This window comes from Dermacentor andersoni, chromosome 5, assembly GCF_023375885.2.
Source record: "Dermacentor andersoni chromosome 5, qqDerAnde1_hic_scaffold, whole genome shotgun sequence".
Lineage (NCBI taxonomy): Eukaryota > Metazoa > Arthropoda > Arachnida > Ixodida > Ixodidae > Dermacentor > Dermacentor andersoni.
The window spans coordinates 186,088,043-186,103,322 of NC_092818.1; the positions used below are offsets into that span (position 1 = coordinate 186,088,043).

Sequence of the window (15,280 nt, forward strand, 5' to 3'; positions counted from 1 at the left end):
GAAGAGCCTAATTTTGCAAGAGATATTGTCTGTGATATTATTAATAAAAATAAAAAATAACAAAAGCCCCCCCCCCCCCCCCCCCCCCCCCAGAACGGAGCCTTGTGGTACTCTGGATGTGACAGGCATGGTTTCTGATGATACTTGCTCAAACAGGGCATATTGGGAACGGTCAGTTAAAAAGTCTTCAATCCAACGTGTTAATAATCCATCTCCGATGATATTTCGCATCTTTGCAATTAATTTGTTGTGACATACGGACTCAAAGGTCTTAGAAAAGTCTAGTAGTACAATATCTGTTTGCGCGCAGTTGTTAATAGACCGAGCTAAATAATGAAGAACCTCTGTTAGTTGCGTTATACTTGATAATCTGCTACGCAACCCGTGCTGGCTAGATGACAAAATGCCGTTCGTCTAAAAAAAAAATAAACGATTAAGTTTTTTAAGATTATATGTTCCAGTATTGTGCACGGCGTGCTGGTTAACCATATTGGTCTGAAGTTTGAAGGGTCATCGCTATTTCTTGCTTTGGGGATCGGTGTTAGCTTGTTTCCAATTATCTGGAAGTTTTGATACGGCAAAAGATTCACGCAAACAAAACCAAGGTATTTACTGCACCATTCTGCAAATCGCTTAACAAAAGGATTCAGGATGTCGTCTGGTCCCGAAGATTTTTTTGGATCTAGTTCGAGCAAAACACTAAATATTCCTTCGTCATATACATCTATTGGGTTGATTCCCGAAATATCGGGTGGTACAAGGTGCCGGATTTTTTCGTTATCTTTTGTGAAGACAGAGTGGAAAAAGTTCTAATGTTAGTTCAGGACTGCCTGTTTTCCTAGGACGGAAATGCTTCCAGAACCTCTGCGGTTTGCCAGTAATGAATGATGGTAACGTTACTTTGAAGTAATGTTCTTTTGCTTGCTTTGTTTTAGTCTTGAAGTTCGAAATGGCTGTTTTTAGTTTTGATACATTCGCACTGCAGCACTTCTTCTTTACCGTTTTCCGTAGCCGTTTAACTTCCCGCTCTGCGTGTAGAATTTCTCTTGTTATCCAGGGGTTATTTCTTTGGGGCCATGTAAGCCGTAGTGGAATAAAGTTATTTATGCAGTAATAAACAATGTGTTTGAATCGTAGCCAGGGGTCATTTACAGTTGTGGCAGGATCAAAGTTCAATTCCATGAACTCGTCAAATTCATGAGCTAGATAAGTTAGTACGCCGGCGTTATCTGCTTTACTGAAGTTCGGAACATGAGTTAGTATTGATTGAAAGTGTAAGCTGTGAGCGAGTGTTAACCGGCCGATGGGCACTCTGTGGTCCGAAATACCTTCAACTTCAACTTGTGCGTTATTAAGAATAGGGTGATTACTAATAACTATAAGATCTAATACACTTGTGGCTATTCCTTGAACACGCATTGGGCCTAAAACAATTGATGGAGGCTGAAATTTAACATTAAATCGAATAAAGCCTCTGAACTCCGTGAGGTGTGGTGCATGCTACTCCAATTTATATCACCAAGGTTAAAATCACCCATTAATATGACTGCAGAGCTACGGACATGTTGCTGAAGAAAATCGTGGGTGGAACCTATGGATTCGGGACCAGAGGATGCGCGACGATAAAGGCAACCCGCCACTATGTTTGTACAATTGCACGCTATTTTGCAGAAAACCGCCTCTGTGTTCGGGACATGAGGCAGCAGTATATATGGAATAGAACGTCGAATTAACGCTGCCAAACCTTCGCCACGAGATAGACTGTCTTTTCGCAAGACCGCGTAGTTAGGAGGAGCGAATTCCTGGTCGAGTAGAGCTGGTGATCGAGAGCCAGGTTTCTGTGATTGCCACAATGTCTGGTTCATAAAGTAGCAACAAGTCTTCAAGTGCCTGCACTCTATTCGCGACACTTCTGGCGTTCACGTTTAGTAATGTTACATTTTGTTCTGAGTGGTGCTCCGAGTGCTTGGACGACTTGGTATTTCGTAGTTTTTGGTTTGCTTAGTGGCACCCTTTATTCTTTCTCGTCATCCCAAACAAACGCGCAGTCATTTAAGAACAGCTCATCGAAAGCCAGCGCTACTTTTTCTTTTTTGTCTCGGTTTGGTTTCGCACTGTCTCAAAGCTTCTTCCGGATTTCGCGAGTTTTGTGACAGAAATTTTCACCAATAGCGTAATTGGTGCCTTTGAGATACGTGCAATTCATTAATATAGCTTCCTTCAGTAGCGAATCTACAAGCTTGAAGATAACTGGTCTGGTTTCATTGGGAGTGGTCTACCTAGCCGGTGGATGCGTTCAATCGCAATCGGTTGTAGCTTAAGTTTATATTGTATGACGTCTTTGTTTACTGCTTGTTCTAGGGTTTCACTTGTCTCAGTTTTTGTTTCCGGCAGTCCATAGACGATTAGGTTGGATCTTCCGCTCCTATTTTCGAGGTCGTCTATTCTTCTTTCTAATATTTGTATTACCCTAGTCATAGAGTTAAGTTGCGTTTTGCAATGCCCCAGTTCTACTTCCAGCCCTGACAGAGCTTCAAGGTTCTACTAACCGTTTTTCTTGTATTACCTTAATGTCGCTTGCAATGTCCTTTAGTTGGTTACAAATTTCTGCAAGGCCGGGGCCAAGATTAGTTTTAATATCTCCTCCCAATAATAACAGTTTTTTAAGAAACGTTGTGCTGTCTAACGCCATGCTGAACAGCCGTGGGCACGGCAACACCAACAGAAAGCGGTCACTTTAGCGAACTTTTAACTGTGCGCTCGCTACTTCTCTGTCAAGAATGCTGTGTCACGCTGATAACACGCAGGCTGTTGGTGACTTTGAAGTAACGGGGGTACAAGATAGGCAGGCACACAAGACAGACGAATATTATTGTTTTCGCGCAATATAAGCTCCAAAAGGTGCAATCTTTTCTTAGAGTGAAGGGAAAAAAGTATCCCTGGGTGGCCATGTGCTTGCACCTTCCCTCGTAGATGAGACATTCGGAAAAGAATTGAATTATGGGTTTTTACGTTCCAAAACCACGATTTTATTATGAGGCACGCCGTAGTGGGAGACTTCGGATTAATTGGCACCTTTAACGTGCCTCACTGTACGGGACTCGGCGTTTTTGCATTTCACCCCCATCGAAATGCGGCCGCCGCGGCCGGGATTTGATCCCGCGACCTCGTGCTTTGCAGCGCAACACTACAGCCGCTAAGCCATCGCGGCGGGTGATGAGAGATTAGGGCTTCTTCATTCTTTTAAATTTACGCTTGAACTACACCGAGCAACCACTGAACACAAATGCCTAGGCACTGGCGCTAATCTATATGACGGCATTGTTCTGTTCATGTGCAGAAGACGACGGTGAAACTCTGAACGACCAGTATTTCCGCGTGAGAGTTCACAAAGACGCGGGTGCTGCCCAGCCTGAAACCGTCCCCGGTAAGTAGGCCTCCGTGGTCTCACAGTGGAGGGTACACCGGCATCGCAAGTGTGTTTTGTAGGCGGTTGCATGACTGGCATATGTAGACTTTTTCTAGTACGACATCGGACAGAATGGACACGTGCAAGATCTTTGAACGCAGTCCTCCCTCTGTCAGCATTTTGACTTTTTATGTATGGGGTGATGTGCTTCTGACGAATTCGTTCTTCACCCTTTCATTTACTTATCCTAGTGGGCCCCTTTAGGATTTAAGGTATTTCTCAGCAATATTTTGCGATGTATTTCTGTGCTGATCTTGTTTTCTTGTCACATAGAAGTGAATCTTTATCGCCTCTTTGACAATATTAGCTGTGGTCTCACCTTCTCGTATGTCTTCACCACTTTAGATGTGCATTAAAGGCTGGAACGCCAGTCACAACACACAGCGCCTGTGTCGTCCGCTCTAATTCTCGCCGTTGCCTTGTCGCTTTTACTATATTTAGAAGGTGGTGTCCACGATCCTAGATGTTTTTTACAGTAGTAGTTGTGAACTCTGTCCCTTCCAGCTGGGAGAAAATATCGAATTTTTTATTGCGATAACACTTCTATGGACACTCCAGGATCATTTCTGCCGTCGCCGTCGGCGTCGCCGTCGCCATGAGGTTTCGTATGAGTGAAAAGATGTGAGGGTGATCTGGCGAATGCGGTTCAATCTCACTTGCGCGAGCGAGGAACGCGGTCCGGATGCGTGCCCTCTGCTGTGGCGCTCGAGGCAAGGGGGGTCAGGCGAGAGAGGAGGGGGTTCTCCGGCGGCTGCCAGGGTGTCCGTGCATAACGCGAATCGCGGACGCCGTAGTAGAAGCCTTTGGCGGACAACGTAGGGACGCGTTGCCGGCGCTCGTGTGTCTTGAAAGCAATCTGCGACGTGGCCAAAGGGCACGCCCGCGCGGGCCTCGTCGTCAAAGCGATCTGCGATGTTTGCAGAGTGCGCGTAGTGCCGGTAGCTTCGTATGCCCGTTTCGACGTTTCGTTCGCGTTGAAGCGACAGATGCACTGAGGGCGATTGGCTCGCGGCTGCTGCCGCGACTTCTAACTCCACCGTTTTTACAGACACTTTCCGCTGTCATTGAGCGAGATCTGTTCATGTTTACCTGTGCGCGCGTGATACCGTGCTGGTTAATTTAGTTAAAACACGTTGACGAGCTAGTTGGTTCGAATCCATGATAGAATGAGTAAGTGCGACTGAGCAAGGACCTAGAATGAAGCAGACACACAAGCATAGCGCTGTCTTTGTGTGTCTTTCTTTCTACGTCCTCGTTGAGTAACGCTTACATATTCTATCATTGTTAATTTTGTTAGTAAGCGAATGTTTACAAGTTTATACGGCCGATAAAACTAATATGCTTACTTCGTACTGCAATCTATTGATTTGCTATCGCAATCGGTACTTCGCCTTTCAGGCGGAACTGCGAATATTTTATTAGTCTTCAAACAGGATATTCTTGCTTTCGATTCCGTGTAGCATGTGCTAGTCACATTTTCTTCTTAATTATTCATCCTTTCAATGTGGATGGTGCTGAAAACGTGTGGCCGGCTATGATTTATTAAATGCAAAATCGTAATGCTTGCAGTGATTGGATGCTATTGGTGAGTGTTATTTTGTAAGCTTTTGGCTACTAATAAGCCCAGTGATGACAGTCAATGAAGTTTCAGGGACATCTGTTCGGCACTGGTCATACCAGAACACTGTGTTTTTATATGAGAGTACAGGAGACGGTACGTGGCACAGAAGACGGAACAGAAGCACAAGGGAACCTTGTACTTTATACTTGGCTCGCTTTTGTTGTCCCTAATTTTGCACTGCGTACTCTATGAGTATACTTCCATATTAGCTCTCCGAACGGCTGGTATGCTATCCTTGAGTGCCTCAACTGTAGGTTTATCACATACGCAGGCTTCAATGGAGCACTTTAATTTCCACGATTTCCATAATTTCCAGCTGACAAGTGTTTTGCACTTCCAGATGCTCCCGACTCTACTACTGCCGAGGAAAGGACGACAAGCTCTGCAAAAGCAGTGTCAACTAAATCGCTGACCGGAGTGGATGCAGCGAGCACTGCGAACGCTGCAGAGAAAAAGCAGAGTGAAATTTATGCTTCGGAGACAACCAACGGAACAGCAAGAACCGCGCCACTCACCAAAAGCAGTCCATCCAAGACCCCGTTAATGACGACATTGAAGGAAGCGGGCCATGCAACGGGAACGATGACTGGGCCAAGGACTCGGAGCAGCGCTGTCACTACAGCCGCTCAGGACAAAGCAAGCGACGCGGAGACGACACTGGCAAAGGGTGAGCCGCACATGGCTCTCCTTCCGGCTCCCTCTCGGAGGGAAGGCTAGCCGGCGGACGCATGACGCGGACATCATGGCGCCACGGGCCATTTGTTTTCGTAACTATGACGCAGCGTAACTAATCAACCAGAGGTGAACAGCACATTGTCTACTGCCGTGTTGTTACTTTTCTAGAACTATTCAAGCACTAGGAGTTCGAATTACGAAAAAAAGGTAATAACGACTTTTAACGACGGCGACAATAGGGTCATACGTTTGCCTCTCGGGTGCCATGACATATGGCCGCGCAGCAGAATATTTTGGTACGCTCGTCGCTGCCCTTATAATATCGAAAACTATATGCATATGCCAGATCAGCACAACGTCACGAAAACTCAAGATAATGTTGAAAATAACGTATCTAGGACGTATGCCACGCGTGATGTTTCTCCAATCAAATATCCAGGTAGCACGGCGACTATCTCAACGTTTTATTAACGTCCCAAAACTGAAAAACCACCGCAAGGACCCTGGCTGCGGCTTTTAACATTCTTCACTGCGAAATTCGCCGGGATGTAGGTCCGCTTTCTGTAAAGTTTTCTTTAGAAAAAGTGCACCACTCTATCCTTATAAATGGTAGGTATTGAATTAAGTACTGAATAGACCTGCATGGCGACATCTCGCGCTTCTTGTATGGCAGCTTCTTGCCGTGGGTACTTCCCGCGTTCGTACTCATTCAAAGGAGAGCGGCTGTTGAGTCGCCGCGATTGAACATGCGTATTCAAGGCTGAACTGCAGCGCCCGTAAACTGGTAAGGACACAGGCAGAAATGACAAACGAGGGCTCAGCCTGTGTCTTTCGTCTTTTGTGCGCGATGCAGTTCAGGAATGAACATCACCAACTCGTCCAACTTTCAGTTCTATTGAACATGTGTAGTTGTGTAGCTTTCACAGGTGACGTCAACCAGCTCAGACTACACTGCGCAAACTTGTCCAGGCTGAGTATAGACAACTATGTTTCATTGATCCTACCTTTGCCAACAACAAGGTGCTGAACTCTGAGGGGGAGTGGGGTATTGACTGCAGTTTCTCGTCTGGCCGCTCGGCAGGCGTACTCCTGTGCGCAGCGGGCGACTTTGCCGTAGAAGAGGACATGTTTCCTACGGATGGACTGTGCGACCTACTGTTCTACACACATGTTCGGTTTCTGGGACATGACTTCCAAGGTCGGTACAACGTGAAGAGCTGGAAGACCTTCAGGCGCTTGGCACCGGCCTCCCTTAAGACCGGCTTCGGTATATCGGTCAGCTACCGGTGCGTTTTTGTAGAGTCGGCTGCAACTTAGATACACTATAAAGTATCTTTTTTTGCGTGTGAAGGAAACAGAAAAATACTATGACAATTTCAGTGACCTGCGTTTTCTGCTTTCTTTGGTTTTCTATCGTATTGACGACTTTTTCTGTATCTTTATTAAAATGTACTTTTCATTTTTTTTCATTTATAGAAAACTCTTACACAGTTCATTCCCGCATAAAAGTAAAATAAACTACTTCCATTCAGACTGGAGTTCTAAGGGGCAGAACGAAAAAGTCATAATTTTCTTTTGTGAGCTAAGGCAGTTTTTACATGAATCAATGTGAGTTTTTTTTTCCTTTCCAAGTCTCTGCCTTTATATCAGCAAAAGCTAAAAAAATAACATGGACGTACAGCAGAGGAAAGAGGAGGAAGCGAAAAACCATGAGGTTCTCCAGAGTAGATCGTCAGGACAACCGTGCACGTGATCTCTGTGACTGAAAGTGTGCGAAGCGCTGCGAGTCTTATGCTCGCATTGATACGCCAGGTATGCCATTATTTCTAGCATTCTTGGCGGAAAGCTTTTCTTTTTAGGCTGTGACACCACGCTACCTGTGGTCGACATTTAGCGGGGCCTGTTTAGCTGTGTCAGTCACGCCTAACTGATTTAGCTGTATATGATAAACAATTGTTTTTGATGCATGCCTCTCTTGCCTCGGCATTTGCGATATGGTACGCTGAGGGTGGTGACGTTATGACGAGACTTCACAGCGAGAGAGTGAACTCTTGTATGTCCTTTCCCCTAGAAACGACCGTTGAAGCCGTGGAATGCAGTAGACACTCTCGATATCAAAAAAATATGAACAAAGCAGTTTTAGGCCTCAAAGTATCACGAGTATCCACCTTTAAGCTTACACCGACCTGCTACCTTTAGCTGCAGTGTCTAATGATCAAGTCGGCTACCGAGGACATTCAAAACCTGTTGTTGCGTTGTCCGGTTCTCTCTAGCCATTCGTGGAAAAGATATGGCTAGAGAAAGCAAAAACTGGCGGAATGCCGGTGATGCTTTCCCAATGCCGCTGCATGATATGCAGACTAAAATGATGACCATTTCAGACCGTGCACTCGCGGTATGCGCGAATGACATTTGTCTAGTGAATTGCAGTGGTAACTAAAAAATGTAAGTTGTCATGGCGTAAAACATTTTAGGGCTGGTAATGACAGTCATCTGCAGTTTTTTGGTCATAAGACCCGTTGGAGCTTCGCACTTTGTATTGCACTGGACTCTGCGACTGTCTTTCAGTTCATGATATGGTGATCGTTGTTGTGCGTGCGCGCGCATCAGTTCTTATCTTTTTCATTCTTTTTTTCCCCTTCCTGCTCCTGCATGCCCTGTGTGGGAGCAAACCAGGTGCAACCTGCTTAACTTCACCGCGTTTCCTTCCTTTTCTGCATTTTACTGTTTGCACGGTTGACAATATTGGCGCATGTTTCAGGGAGGCCGACGACGTGAGAAAAGCACTGAATGCCACCGGCAGACAAAGGCTCCGGCAATTATACAAGGAAAAAATACAACACCACGGCATCCTGAGAGCAACTTGTGACCCCAGAACGCTTAAATCGGACTTAGCTGGCAAGCTAAAGCTAATAACCGTAAGTATGCAGCTCTGTTATTTCCGCTTGTCTGTTAAAAGGCATCCCAAATATCATTAAGGCTTATAAAAATCGAACGGCGAGCTTTTGCGTCTTCAGACTCCGCCTTCTAGCGGTGCGTTCAGTTTGACGTACGCACACGCGTTCCAACTCCGGCTCGATACTCGAGGCGCCACGTACTGTTCCTAAAACTGGGCACTCCGCGTAGTGTCAAGTTCCAAGCATTACGGACAACGCGCAACTAAGGTGAAACTGAATGGCACACTTTTCCTTTGCTGTACCTGCAGTGCGATTTCCCGTTATAGGATTGCTACGAACTGACATGGCGATCGTTCAAACGCGGCTGGAATTATGGGCAGTGCATGACTTCGGCCTTGATTTATCGCGTGTCTGCTCTGAAAGCGTATTTCGCGGTTTTGACATTATTCATTGAGCTGATCTGTCAGCCGTATCTTCGATCACTCCTTTCAGAGGCGCGACCGCGCCATCGTTGTTCCGCCCGAAGCTTGCACGCAGCCCCGTACGCCTAAATTACTTTACACGAGGCAGGTGTAGAACGTTCAGATCTAATTAAGCTCATCACGCATATTTCGTAGCGCACGAATAGTTCGCCACACTCTGGAGCCGATGTTTCACATAGCCTGGATGAGGTGCAAAAAGTGACAAAAAGTGGGAAATTATTTTTGCTATTTTACCTGTTTGTTGGCTTAACGTTATGAAAATTAGTGTAGTTCCACACTTTTCATTAGTAAATTAGCCTAATCATTGCCACATAAGGAGCATTTTCGTGGCTAATAATGTTTAACGAGATGAGCCGTAAGGAAAGCTAGAATGAAAAAAATTGTACAAATTTATGTATTGCTCACCATTTTCGTACTGCCTGAACCACCTTACTAGCGGCACAAAGATACGTTATAAAGACGTTATAAAAAAGAAGGCAAAAGATATTACAGCGCTACATTTTTCTGTAATAATTTTCTTATAAATCTACGATAATACAGGAAGATATTTTAGACGAAAACAGCGACATTATTTATTTATTTATTCCTCAAATGCCCCTGGAGAGGGGTTTTACATGCTTAAATATCATCCCAAATATCATTCGAAACCTTATGGTGGACATTGCCGTCTTATCGCAGCTTCTGTTGAGATAGCGGGCGCACTTGGTGATTTTGATCCTGATCAAACAATGCCGACTTTCTTATCACGCAGTGACAGGAAGGTCCTATGAAGTTTTGTATGAGTGCCGATATGCGCTCCCAGCGCTTGCATGCGGTGTCGGCTTGTGTTATGGCTGCACTGTACCTAAACCAATGTTATCAACTTTTCACACGAATAGCAGCTAACGCCTTTTGCTTTGCCAAAACGCGGAACCAGCGTCTTGCTCCGTGTGATGCAATATATTGTGCTTGCAAAAAAATCAGGGTTGTTTGCAAATGAACAACTTTTGCAACTTACGCGTCAAACACAATCAAGAACTCATCAAGCCAGTACGGTGAATGCACAAACGTTGCGTGCTGCACGGGCTCTTTGGTCAATACACGTAATCTATAACGTATGCGCTGACGAACTGCTAAGAATCAATAAAGGCAGACGGTCATTTCGCGTAAAAAAATGTATGTATATTGGAGGCGGCCTCTATAGTCTTGCTGGCAAGCTGCCCATAGTCGTTAGGTTATACATGTCCAAAAATTTGGGGAATCGACCCGTACCGCAATCCCTCGGTGGCGCCGGATGCTGAGCGGTCGCGTCACTCAACGGGGAACAAATTTAAAAAAAATTGACTACAGACCAACGCTTCTTTGTACACCTGGATCTTTTCACTTCAATAATCTGTGTGCTATCCTCTCACTATGTGAAAAGTTTGGCTTTAGTGCAATAGCTTTTCTGGGTTCGTCAGCCACTCTTTTGTACCATTTCGAACTCCATAGCGATGTTTAGAAATATATAACAGAGTAATGCGCCTTCATCAGCACAAATCACAGAAAAGACGTAATGACCCACTCTCCGTGCATGTGCAGTTTTGATTATTTGCGCAAAGTTTCTGAGGTTAAAGAGGCACCATTGTGAAGCTGCACTACAGTGAAGTGACATTACGGGGCATGTGCCTTTTACAATAATACCAGACGCCCCGCCACATATGACATATGCAGCGCTTTTATTTAACGTAGCATTTGTGAAAGGTGAAAACATATCTCGAAGACGCCATATGGTAAACAACGTCTTTCACGTGAGATTCACTTTCTTTAAGATTTCGCATCCACCGAACCGCAAAGCGCTTGCTTAATGCAGTGAAAGCAACGCATAGGATAGAGTTGGGAATGAACGAGGTGAAACAAGTTTCTCAATAGATAATTAAATGAATAAAAAAGCCATTTCCACGTAGGAGGTATTTAAGAGATGAAACGAACCCTACATAGGCGAAAAACGAAAAACAGAAATGTTTGAGTTACTCATGTTGTGGAACATGTGAAGCAACCTCGATGTATAAAATTCCTGGGTGCGAGTATACAGGGGTGTCTTTATACCTCGCAGTCGTCATCGCTGCTTTATTGCTGGCTATTAAAGATTGAGGGAGTGAGAACAAACCATGGTACGGTGGAAGATTTGTGAGAAAATTTGTTTTCCTAAAAATAACAAGAAGCAACAACAACAACAACTGCAAATAGTGATTGTTATCGGTTGGAGGAATTTCCTTCCTCGGAGACCGCACACTGCTTCATTCAAAATGGTCAGCTCGTCAGTATAAATAGGGCGGCCATCAGCACTTGCCGTTATTATAGTTTGCTACTGTTCCAAGTATACCTATCCAAGCACATTGCTGCTTTGCTTCGGTGATCCGACGAGAAACGGTGTATAAATAGCATGATATGCACGCTGCCTAAGAAGTGTAGTTTTTAGACTTTTGTAGGCTTGTAGCGCAGCTCAGAAAGAGCAAAAAGGAAGGTGGAAGGGGTAATGAAAGGGAACGGAGAACAGAGTGAGCGCTAACTTCCAACTGTTGGAAGTTAGCGCTCACTCTGTTCTCCGTTCCCTTTCATTACCTCTTCCACCTTCCTTTTTGCTCTTTCTGAGCTGCGCTACAAGCCTACAAAAGTCATGACATACCAACTCGCCCAAACTGCCATGCTTTTGTAGCTCTAAGAATTAGTAGCGTTTGTAGGTGGCAGCCATATTTTTCAGGGAATTGCGAGAATTGATGGAATGAGAGGCCGAGATCTCGCTTAGCTTGTTTCTATCACGTGCTTTCCACCAGTGTCTGCTTTTTATGGCTTTGTCGTCAGTGGCTTACAAATCCGCAGTCCTTGCCCGGCCTGCGCCGACAGATGATGGCTGCTGTAGAGATTAGGCACGTTTGCTCTAAACATGGAAACAAAATTCTGGGACGGATATAACAAAGCCTTTCGTTCGTAAGTGCTGTTTGCCAATGGCCGGCTGCCTTTGCTAATAACATGTACAACTCCAGGATTGGCTGAAATTTTCTCTTGCGGATAATTCTAGCGCAATAGCTTTTTGTGAATACAGGGCTCCTTGTCTAAAGAAGCACTGCAAACCTGTGGGAACTTGATAAAACAATCACTTGAATAAATAAAAAAAATGGGGTAGAAGCCACTGGAGAATCATTTTCAAGGTCAAGCGGTGGTTTCCCGCTAAACATGCTGGGATATGCTGCTGTGGACACTTATTGGTCAACTTCGTTTGTTATGAAGCCTGTGGTTGCTGCGACACTGCACTGCCTCGAGGATTGGTCAGCGTGACATACCACATTAAAGGCCACGGAGAAAAGAAACGAAATAGGAGAGACTCTGACGTCACGTTTTTGAAGCCGGAAGGGCAGCCATGTTGGTGCGCCTCCAATCAGCTCACCCGAGCACATAGGCGCGTGCTTCAAACTTGCATTGCTACGAGCCGCCGGTAGTGTGTGCTGCGGACGCGCGTCAGAACAAAGCTACAAAGTTATTGTAGCCATTGTAGTGCAGCAGACGTGCTCCTCTGCTTTTCCGTGGCACGTTGAAGACAACGAATAACGGCGCCGTGGTTGCTTGAGTGTCCCTGTTGCTGGCTGACACTCACACTTATAGATCCTAAACACAACTTTCAAGCTTACACACAACGCTCCAAAGTCAGCTTGTCTCGCGAACAGAATTTGCTACGAGAGATACACGGGCCGAAAAAATTGTATCTCACTTTTCAGAGGCCTAGAGCAGCAGCGAGAGCTTCAGGAGCGTGGCTGTTATGGTAACATTGATGTCTGACACACAAACCCCAGTGCTCCTTTGCGAAAAACACCACGTGACTTCCGCCACACTCTCTTCTACTGATGCGGGCTAGCCGGGGCCTCTCTTTAGCTTTGCTTCCTCCATGTTAAAACCCTGGCAAGGACACGTATTGCACACTAGTATCAGTATCGGCCCACCAAGTCACCACGTTAGAAAAAGACTGTTCCCAGAATCGGTCCAGTTTACTCGAAGTGGCAACCGCCCACACAAAGTGAGGCGAAGAGCCAAAGAAAGCTTCGCAAAAGAAAGCACTTGACAGAGTTGCGCCCCTTTGTGTAAGCATTGATCAAAGACCAGGAGAAGGGTTCACCTCTTTTTTTTTTCCATAGAGGGAAAGCGCGTGCGCCAGAGCGCGCGTCTGCCAACGCTTGCCAACGTCAGCTCGCAGAGGGATTCGAATTGAAAGGGGAGACAGCGCGCAAGACGAGGACTAAGAAAGATCGACAACACATGCACTGTGTTTTCGATCGTTCTTAGTCTTCGTCTTACCCGCTGTTTCCCCTTCCAAATGAAACATTAATTAGCCCAACGTCGATCCCTTATGCGGGTTCGGATATACTTGTACAAAATTCCAGCTCGAAATCTTTTCTCTCCGTGCTCACATAGCAACAGTTATTAATTTCGGTCACCTTTCTGCAAATCGTTTTAGAGTGAAAGAACTACAGACTTGAAAGTTTCTTCATGGACGCTGTGTGATGCTGAATTGTTGCAAGGTTTCATTTTATTTTATCCGCCTTTAGCTTTTATCGGCTATTATCTTTTTTTTAGTTTCCCCGTAATCTCTGCGGTGTGCTTCATGTATTTAGCGGGGCTGATAAGTTTTCGTGACTTTCCCAATATGTTTATGTTTTTCTAACTGCCCCATAATGTTTTCTAACTTTTCTGTGCCACCAGCTCTGTTTCTGCAAAGTTATATTCACATTTGACTTTTACTTCTCTAGAAAACGTTTCAAACATGCTGACTTTCACAATTATCTCTGGCATTAACAACTTCTTCGACATGTTATACACAATACGCTCACCTCGCGAGTTACCTTATAGGTCTGGGCCATGACCTTGAGTTGGCGCTAACGCTTGTTTTGCGTCCATTATTTACGAACGCCTGAGAACTTATGATTGGCTATAATTGCTCTGACAGCGTCGCTGTCAAATTCTCAAAAGTATTCTCAGATTTTACCAGTGCATATGCGGAACCGCCACTACCATGACGTGATTATCGCCCTGTAGGTCTGTCAACCAAGGAAACAATCCCAGCCGAAAACTGGGTCGAGGGGTGATAAACGTAGCTGCATGCGAGATGTACTTGGTGGTTTTATTTATGTGAATTTATAGCAGTGTTATATTCGAAGATACCCTGTTTGTGAGCCTATGCATTTCTATGAAGCTTAATTTTTGAATAAGCTGCGTTGGTGGCGCAGTCGCTTTGGCGTTGCATTGCTAAGCCTGAGGGCGCGCATGAAATCCCGGCGGCGGCGTGCGCATTTCGATGGGGGAGAAATGCAAACACGCCCGTGTGCCTTGAATACGGTGCACGTAAAAAAGCTCCAGGTTATCAAAATTACTCCGGAGTCTCCTACTACGGCGGGCCTCATAATCATGTTGTGGGTTTGATACTTTTACTAGAATGAAAAAAAAATTGAAGATTAGTGGGATAAACTGAGTGATAAAACTTTTGACTGAAGAAAAAGGAAACACATGTCTTGTCCGTGTGAAAGCACGATCTTGACATGTTCAGAAAAGTCATCCACGAAGGAAAAAAGGTGGCCATCATCTGAATCTGAATTGTCACACTAACTAAATACTGTAAGTCAGATGAGCTGACTTGTGTGAGTGATGCGCCCGTGCACTTCTCAAGCAAATAATTTTATGGCATCGTTCCGCTCCAATAAATTCTTCACTGCACCTCCACCAAATTTGGGTAGATGATCATTTAGGAAGCTGAAATGCATGAATCATCCGTTCGGAGTAAATAACCACTCGTGATAAGCGTGGCAAGGTTTTTACGCGCGAAGCCAACGAGGCAACTTGATGTCGTGTTTTAGCGATTGATGCAACTTTCCTTATTCGCAGGAGCTCAAGAAATTTCAGGACGAGTTAAGCACCTCACTGACGACCGGCGTTGCCAAGTCCGAGCTCGCGCTGGGTATCCGATTTACAAACTACTTGGACGAAGCTGAGGTTGCGCATCACCCGTCGGCAATGCTGGAGATGACAAGGAAAGGCATATTTCCTCTGTAGCAATTTGGGGATAGTAAGCGAACTCGCCGTTGTAGTGTTTCATGAGATCCCCCCTGAACGAACGAACGAACGAACGAAC

At 45.2% G+C, this 15,280-nt stretch overlaps 1 protein-coding gene across 1 annotated transcript in view; it reads left to right on the plus strand.

The window, feature by feature from the left end:
• Nucleotides 1-15,201, plus strand: part of LOC129380150 (uncharacterized) — a 35,363-nt gene extending 20,162 nt beyond the window's left edge. Inside the window, exons 2-6 of the mRNA XM_072288395.1 lie at nucleotides 3,341-3,427; nucleotides 5,571-5,757; nucleotides 6,824-7,051; nucleotides 8,527-8,683; nucleotides 15,034-15,201. Coding sequence (XP_072144496.1) covers nucleotides 3,341-3,427; nucleotides 5,571-5,757; nucleotides 6,824-7,051; nucleotides 8,527-8,683; nucleotides 15,034-15,201 — 827 coding nt within the window. The remainder of the gene's footprint in view (nucleotides 1-3,340; nucleotides 3,428-5,570; nucleotides 5,758-6,823; nucleotides 7,052-8,526; nucleotides 8,684-15,033) is intronic.
• Nucleotides 15,202-15,280: the final 79 nt, after the last annotated feature.